This window comes from Octodon degus, unplaced genomic scaffold (assembly GCF_000260255.1).
Source record: "Octodon degus isolate 3935 unplaced genomic scaffold, OctDeg1.0 scaffold00116, whole genome shotgun sequence".
Classification (NCBI taxonomy): domain Eukaryota; kingdom Metazoa; phylum Chordata; class Mammalia; order Rodentia; family Octodontidae; genus Octodon; species Octodon degus.
The window spans coordinates 5,478,030-5,487,447 of NW_004524692.1; the positions used below are offsets into that span (position 1 = coordinate 5,478,030).

Here is a 9,418-nt window from a genome sequence, read left to right on the forward strand (position 1 = left end):
TATATATTATATATATATATGTATATATTATATATATGTATATATTATATATATATATTATATATACATATGTGTATATATATATATATATATGCTTAACATGTGCAAGGCCCTAGGTCTCATTTACAGCACAACAAAAGAAATTTAGGAAGCAAACACATAAAAATGTGTATTAACAGTATAGGAGACTAGTATTCATTTGCAAGTATTTACTAAATAACTACTGCTATTTTAGGCACCATGCTACATTGATAAACATACAGACAGACATAGTCTGAGTCTTCATAGAACATATACAATCCAGTAAGAAAAAATGATAATGAGCAAATAAATTGCAACTCTGATTAAGTATTACGAAAGAAAAAACTACAATTCTTTGAAAGTATGTATTTAAGAGAACCTAATCTACTTTTTGCTTTTGGTGAAGGTGAGGGTACAACACATGCTGCAAGCTAGAAAACAAAACTAAAAAAGCAAAACATGTATCTATGTTTCCAGCACTAATCAAAGAAATACAAGCATTCTACTGGTGCTCTTGTATATTCCTACTGTGCAAAGGTTCATCAGCTCCCAGAAACCTGATGGTAAGTTGCACTCCATCTGAGACCTTCCTACCTAAAAAGTTATGTACCATCTATCTAAGCACATTATACAATTCACTCTGTGGCTGTATTTCATATTATATGAGTGAATAAAATAAGTATTAAACTTGCAGTGCTCCTGCCTCAAGTGCATGATTTTGCACCAAGATTTTGAGATGAGTTAGTGTGTTAGTCTTCTGGAGCCTGGTAATTCCAGGTGACAAAGAATAGACGCTAAAATTGAGGTTCTAAAAGAATTTCAGAAGGCTGATGACTGATCATGGACAACCTTTTATCACAAAGCTCACCCATCTTGATTTACATTTCAATCTCTGCTCTATGATTTTAATCAATATAACATCAGAAAATACTAGAAAATGAGTTTAAGATCTGCTATGAAAAGAATCCAAGGGGCCAACCACATAGCTCAGTGGATTAAAGCGCCTGCTTAGGCAGACACAGGGACCAGAGTTAGATCCCTGGGATGCTGTGCCAGCTCCACCCCAGCCCCCAGCTGAGACAGCAACTGAGACTAGGCGTGGTGGCACATGCCTGTAATCCCTGCTCTTGGGAGGCTGAAAACAGGCGGACTGCTAGGAGTCCAATCTGTTTAGTGAGACCCTGTACTAAATACATTTAAAAAAAGAAAAGAATCTGAAATAATAGCAATTCATAATCAGTTGTTAATGGAATGAAGTTTAAAGGGTCTCATCATTCTCTCTATATTAAGCTGCTGAACTACCAAGGGGGGCAATGACAAAAGTCAGAGACAGCAGTTCTTTGAAGAAGTGTGTGTGTGTGTGTGTGTGTATTAAAATATACATACTGGGGCTGGTGAGATGGCTCAGTGGTCTAAAGCACCTCCTTACAACAAGCTTAGCAAAGCACAGGGACCGCGGTTCAATCCCCCAGCACCACATGCCAGCCAGCCCTGCCCCCCTGGTGGGCTGGGCTGGCCACACACACACACACACAAATAAATAAATTTTTTTTAATTAAAAAAAAAAAAATACATACCTCCACTCAAGGCCATACCAGTGCCGCGATGGCAAATGGACATCACCATGGGAAGAGACCAACTACAAAGAAACATAAGATAATTTTATTTTACTTATTTTCTTGAGACAGAATCACACTGGGTATTTCAGGGTGGCCTTGAACTCACTATGTAGCCCAGGCTGGCCTCAAACTCATGGCAATCTTCCTGCATCAGCCTCCCAAGTGCTGAGATTATAAGCACACACCACCATGCCCAGCTCACAGATACTTTTTTTAAAAAGAAAAGATGCCAGGTGTAGTGGCACATGTCTGCAACCCTAGCTATTTGAGAGGCTTGAGGCAGGAGCACTGCAAGTTTAAGCTAGGCTGGGTAACTTTTTTTTTTTTGCAGAACCGGGTATTGAACTCAGGCCCTTGTGCTTGCCAGGCAAGTGCTTATTCTACTGAGCCATCTCCCTGGCCCCAGGCTAGGTAACTTAAAGAGACCCTATTTCAAAAATTTTAAAAAGGGTGGAATATGTAGCTCAGTGGTAGAGTGCCCCTTGGTTCCTTTCACAGCACCACATACACAAAAAGATAACCCTATACTAGAGAATCATCTTGGAAAAAACAAAAACAAAAAATACTGAAATAAGCAGGGTTTTTTGTTTTTTGTTTTGTTTCTTTTTTCTTTTGAGACAGGCTCATACTATATAGTTCAGGCTGGCCTTCAACTCATTATGCAGTCCAAGCTGGACTCAAACTCACAGCAATACTCCTGTCTCAACCTTTCAAGTGCTGGAATTGTAGTTGTATACCACCACACACAACCTATTTAATATTACTGTATTTCTACTTTCTAATTAGAAATAAGAAAACTGAGTTGGGCATGGTGGCTCACATCTATCATCCCAGCACTCAAGAGACTGAGGTAGGAGGATTACTTCTGAGTTCAAGGCCAGCCTGCACTACACAGCAACACCGTCTCAAAAAAGAAAAATGAAAAAAAGCAATACAAAACAAAAATCAGAAAAGATTGTCAAGAGAGAGAAACAGAGACAGAGACAGAGAAACAGAGAGACAGAGAGAAAACTGGGCTAGTGTAGCTCAGCGGTACAGTATTTATATATCCTGTATGAGGCACTACAAAAATCTAAGAAAACACTGATTTATTAAGAAGCATCTTTCCCTTTTTACTAAACTGTATTATGGTTAGAACTGAAAAAAACTCCTTTTACAAAGAAAAACATGAGTCACCATGTTGACACCAATGTCAGTATGTACAATTAGAAAGTAATCACCAAAATACAAAACCCAGGTTCTTCTGTTTTTCGGTCATAATAATGAAGTAGAAGAAAATCTGGTAAGTTTTACTTATCCAGTTTAACAGAAACATATGGTCATTCTTAACTCTTCCTTTTTTTTTTTTTTTTTTTTTAATTTTAGGGAAGGGTCTACAGGGTGTTCAGGGTCTCACTACTAGATCGGACTCATAGTGATCCGCCTGTTTACAGCCTCCCAGAAGCTGGGACTACAGGCGGGCACCACCACACCCAGCCTCAATTGCTGGCTCAGCGTGCCCCTGGGGCAAGGTGGGCATAGCAGGCCCAGAATCGAACCCCCAGCCCCTGGGCCTGTTTGCAGGCGCTTTAATCTGCTGAGCAATTTGGTTGGCCCTTAACTCTTCTTTATATTCTTCTAAATAACCATAGTTATCACACCACTGTCCCCCAATAAATTACCCAACCCTCAATTTTACATTTAAGTTTGCTGGACTTTATGTATATTACTTGATCCATGATAGTTCTGAAATATATCATATCCCTTTTTAAAGCATGAATCATAAATCTGACAAAGCATTTCCATAGAAGGACAACCAACATGCTATTCTCATGCTCAAGACAGCCCATGCTCGGGGCTGGGGATTTGGCTCAGCAGTGGAATGCTTGCCTAGCAAGCTGGAAGCCCTGGGTTCAGTCCTCAGCACCAAAAACAAACAAACCAAAAAAACCTCCCTTAAAAAACAATTCAACCAAAAAAATACAGTAAAATTGAAAAAGACCAAAAACAAACAAGGCAACTCAAGCCAGCACATGCTCATGGTGAGTCAAATAGAAAGAACAGGAATCTTTGGAGAAAGCTGACATACATTTGGAATGTTAGCAGAGAGGGAATACAGAACACAGTCATACCACATACTTAGTATTGTGAAGCAAAGTAACTTTAGGTTGAAAAGACCTCAAAAGGTTCTATCCAGGTAATAAAAATAGTCATGGCCATCATCCTAGCACTCAGGAGGCTGAAGCAGAAAGAATGCCAGTTTGAGACCAGTCTACAATACCAAGTAAATCCAAGGCCAGCCTGGACTACTACACAACAAGACCCTGTATTTTTTTAAAAAAGTAGTAATGTTCAAAGAAACTGAAAGAATTGGCTAGTCACTACTTTGATGAATTAATTTTCACGGGACAAATGTAAAATGTGGAATGACATCACCAAGGACAAACAAAACAATGGCACAATCTGATAAGAATGGAGAGTAAAACCCAGAAAGAGCTGAGACTTGCAAAACTGTCAAGGACAACAAAAAAGGGCTTTTAAAATTGTATTCAGGGAAAAGAGAGCCTCCTAATTAGGACAGACAATTTCATGTTAACTGGTAACAATGTGTGAAATAGACTGCTCAAGTATTTTATCAGAGATGATTACCACACTGAAAAAGAAAAACTACTGATTGGAAAGAACTGAAACCCTAAAGAGATGGGACATTGAAAGACACTGCTTTGCATTCTGAATGCATTTAGGGCTCCTAAAACAGTTAAATCCCATAACTAAAAAATATAGCTGAGGAACCAGGGAGATGGCTCAGTAGAATAATTGCTTCCCTGGCGAGTGCAAGGGCCTGAGTTCAATCCCCGGTTCTGCCAAAAAAAAAAAAAAAAAAAAAAGAAAGAAAGAACAGAAAAATATAGCTGAATCTAAATGTTACCCTCAATTAAAAACGTGGTTAAACACCAAAACTTGGTTAGTCCAGTACTGAGTAAGTGAAGCATATTTTATCTTCCAAATATAACCAAACATTTTTTCTAGTACCACATAATCTTTGAGAATCTTAGGCTGGCCAGATAGCTCAGTGGACTAAAGCGCCTGCTTAAGCAGAGCATGGCGGCTGGGGTTCGATCCCTGGCATGCTGAGCCAGCCCCGCCCCCAGTATGCACTGAGATGGCAATTGAGACAGGGCATGGTGGTGCACGCCTGTAATCCCAGCTCTTGGGAGGCTGAAAACAGGAGGATCACTTAGAGTCCAATCTGTGTAGTGAGACCCTACAAAACCTGCCCTAAATACATTTTTTTAGAGAGAGAGAGAGAGAGAGAGAGAGAGAGAGAGAGAGAGAGAGAGAGAGGAAGAATCTTATCATTTCTTACCAGTCAAGTTTTTAGCCTCTTGGGCTCAAGCAAGACTTCATGCCTCAGGAAACAATGCAGCAGAAATTAGGATGCAAGACTTTCAGATTTCCCTTCCTCCCAAATGCTGTCAGGAAGCCCAAAGCAGTCTATGCATAGTTTACTTGGAAAAGTAAAGAAAATCGGGCCCTCTGGACAGTAAGGCCAATAGGTAAGCAACTGATCTTTGGAATAATTTAACCTCCAGCTTTTCTAATTTGCAGCAGAGGCCCCAGATACTATGAAACAGAGACAAGTCATCTCTACTATTCCCTGTGTGAACATTAGGTTAAGAGTCTACTATAGGAAATCAAGACTTTTAATTCACTTACACAAGAGACAAGTACTAACAAGTTCACTTTTTTGGAATATACTGAGAACCCTCTGAAAAGAAGTTACAGCTAATTTATCTTTCATGTCTGACTCCTAAAGAGAACCAAGCACACTGGAGGGCATCAAAAACTAGTGGCATAAACTGCATTAACTTCATTTCCTTCTTTTTGTTAATGGAGTATTAACAAAAGGAATACTAGATTCAGAGAATATAAACATTTTAGCAAGTATTTTAACAACTGTGCTCCAAACAATGGTATCAAGAAAGCAAAAGAAAATTAAAAAAAAAGAAAGTAAAGGCATTTCTCTAGAGAAAATAAACAGATGGTCAATAAGTCCATGGAAAGATGCCCAGCATCACCGATCATTTACTTCCATGCCTTTCCAAAGAGCTCTGAAAGTCAGGAAAAAAGCGTGATTTCATGTATCTCAGACACCTTTCCCTAACATATCACTCAGGAAAGATTTCTGTGTTCTCTATTTCTTTTTTTCCACAAATGCATCTAGCATCCCATAATTAGAAGAGCTAACTACATAGTGAAAAGACTCACCTCAATAGCCTCCTGCCATTTTTTACATCACTTGGGGGGCTTTAACTACATATTTAGAATAGTTAAGGAAGTTTTTCATCATTACAATCTTCTCCCAAACTACGTATTCCTTTTAGAAAAGTTTCACTATAAAGTACCACAAGACTACTTGTTAGTCTCCTTCTATTTTGGTAGAAAGTCTAGTTTCTGCAATCAGAACTATTCCTGGAATCTGGGTTAGAAAAGCCCCAAAGGGTTGTGGTATTTGTGGAGGTGGTTAAAATATGGCCTGCCTCCCTGGCAGAAACTCAAGGAAAGAGGGTAGATGAGCTCAAGATGCTTTGCTGGGTTAACCTGAGGGAAAAAAGCAGCAGATTTTCACCTACTTTTCTCAGACTCCCCAGCCAAAAGAGGCATCAATGCCACTTTTGCAGACAAGAGACAAACACAATGTGTGTGCATGTGTGTGTGTGTGTATGATTATGTACACACATCTGGGGGTGACTGCAAACCCAGGAGGTACGACTAAAAACTATTAAATGTTTAAATTTTTAAAATTTCATTACAGTAAAAGATTACAATGTCATTAATCCCCCTCAAAATCTTCCTCTTCACTCAAAACAGACTTATCCCATTGTTCTTGCCACTTTCCAAAGCTGTTCTGGAAGTCCTCTTCTGTGACTATGTTTAATTGTGCTGCTGTGGCTTGACTTTCTGGATCAATTCAAAATACATTTACCTTTCACGGTCATTTTGACATTGGGGAAGAGCCAGAAGTCGCACAGGGCTAGACCCAGGGCTAGATAAGGACATACTGTTTTTATATGGCAGAAATTGCTAATAAGGAGTGCTCCAAAGATATGGTGACTGTTTAAAATGAAAAATGTATAATAAAAACCACATTGCCATTAATCCCCTCAAAATACTCCTCCTCTTTCAAACACTTATCCCATCATTTTTGGCAATGTCTTTTACTATAGTAGTTTTGAGGTTTTTTTAAATCTAAACATCCAACATGTTTTTCCATCACCCTTTGTACATCTTAGCTATATCCACTGATTGGGCCCAGATGCTCATTTCACGTGAGCTGTCTTAAAGAAATACTGGACAAGTCTGGGAAACCCTAAACATCCAAATAAATAATGAGAATAACAGAGTATAACCCATTAGGCAAAATATGAATTGTTCAATCCAAACTAATAAATCAAGATTTACCCGGCAGAAATGAATAAATCAGCTGGGTGTGATGGCACATACCTGTAACTCCAGTACTTAGACTGAAACAGGAGGATCATTGTGAGTTCAAGACCAGCCTGGAGGCTGGAGAGATAGCTTGGCAGTCTAACATAGGTTGCCAGCCTGGCAAGTACAAGGTCCTGAGTTCCATCACTAGTGCTGCATGCTGTGCCAGCCCTGGAACCCCAGGTGCACAATGCTGTCCCTGAAGCCAGAAGTGGCAGCACACATCTGTAATTCCAGTTCTGGGGAGGCTGAAACAACATGATCACTATGAGTCTGAGCTGTGTAGCGAGATCTTGCACCAAATTAATTAATTTTTTAAAAAGACCAGACTGGACTACAGAATGAGCTTTAGGCCAGCCTGAACTGAGTAGAAAGACCTTGTCTCAAAAAGACCAAAAAAAAAAAAAAAAAAAGAAAAAAAAGAAATCAATCAATCAATCATAACACATGTATGCTGTAATCCCAGCACTCAGGAGGCTGAGGCAAGAGGAATGCTTCAAATTCAAGGTCATACAGCTTGGGTTACACAGTGAATTCAAAGTTAGCCTGGACTACATAGTGAAACCCTATTCCTCCCACCATGCCCACCAAAAAAGGAAAGAAAAAAATCTAGGAGATACATGGAGTTGTGGGAAAAAAAAAAAAATCACAATTCAGCAATCATCGTAGTAGTCAATAAGGCACGTAATATCAACAAATGCCAGTGGGTAAATGACGAAAATCAGAGCATTAGAGCTGCAAAGCCATTTTCCACAAAATACGGATGAACCATTAGATAATTTAAGAGTGAGAAATCCAACACACAAATCTTAACCAGTGATAAAAGTTCACACCACCAGGAACTGATAAAATCTCACGTAACTCCTGATACAATGCACTGAGCAGAGTACAGCATCACTTTAGGGGTTCTGTTGCCCAAAATGCATAAATCACACACACACACACACACACACACACACACACACAAATCAAACTCTAACTGAGGAACTAAAAACACCACTGTCATAAAAGGAAAGACTAAAACACTTCCATACTACAGAGATGTGACAACTAAACAATACAAATTTTGGATTTGATCTTAAGACAAATAATATAATGGACATCACCAGGCAACTGGGAAAATCTGCATCTAAACCTAAAGCTTAGATGGTAGTACTGAGTGAATGTTAATTTCTAATTGTCATGGTTGTACTGTGTAGTTTATTTATTTGTTTGTCTGTCTGCTTGTATTTGGTACAGGAACTCACTACACAGCTCAGGCTCCCCAGCACTGAGATTACAGGTGTGCACCACTGGGCCCAGGCCCAGTCGCCAGCTTGGCACGCCAGGGGCAGGGCCAGCATAGCATGTGGTACTGGGGATCAAACCTGGTTCCTAATGCTTGCCTAGGCAAGCACTTAGACCATCAAGCTATCTCCATGGCCTCAACAGTGTTTTTAAATTGAGGAAAAGGCTGGGAAGATAGCTTGGCAGCCTAAGCGCCTGTCTGGCAAGCACAAGAACCTGATTTTGATCCCCAGTACCACCCGCTGTGTGGGCCCCAGAAACCCGGGTGCACCGTGTCAGCCACCAAAACCAGGCCTAATGGTGCACACCTATAATCCCAGCACAGGGGAGGCTAAGACAGCAGGATCACTATGAGTCTAAGCTGCATAGTGAGACCCTGTACCTAATTAATTAATCAAAGAAAGAAAATTAAATTGGGCATGGTGGTATATGTTGATACATAGCTATAATCCCAGCACAGTGAAAGGCTGAGGCAGAATTCCAAGTTCAAGCCCAGCATGGGCAACTTAGCAAGATCCTATCTCAAAGTAATAAATAAAAAGGGATTGGGCTGGAAAGATAGCTTAGTGGACTAAAGCGCCTACTTAGGCAAGCACAGGGACAATTCGATCCCCAGCACCACATGCCATCCCAGCACCAGGGCAGACTGAGCTGGCCACAGAGTCCAGGGGCCACAGAGTCTTGGCATGGTGGCACACGCCTCTAATCCATCACTGGGGAGGCTAAAAACAGGAGGATCACTATAAATCCGAGCTGTGTAGTAGTGAGACCCTGTGTAACAACCAAACACATTTAAAGGGGAAAAAAAAAAAAAGGCTGGCGACACAGCTCGGTGCAAAAAGGCTGTGGGTTCAATCTCCAATAAAACACACATACATATACATATACATATACATATACATATACATATACATAAGGAAATAACACACTCAAGTTCTTTTTTTTTTTTGTGCTTTAAACAATTTATTTAACTGAAATGGACTTAAGTTTGTTTCTGAAGTGACTTCCATTTATTTTGTTTT

General features: G+C 39.9%; 1 protein-coding gene across 1 annotated transcript in view; it reads right to left on the reverse strand.

The window, feature by feature from the left end:
- Window positions 1–9,418, reverse strand: part of Sdhc (succinate dehydrogenase complex subunit C) — a 45,925-nt gene that overhangs the window by 19,281 nt on the left and 17,226 nt on the right. Inside the window, exon 4 of the mRNA XM_012516616.2 lies at window positions 1,599–1,660. Coding sequence (XP_012372070.2) covers window positions 1,599–1,660 — 62 coding nt within the window. The remainder of the gene's footprint in view (window positions 1–1,598; window positions 1,661–9,418) is intronic.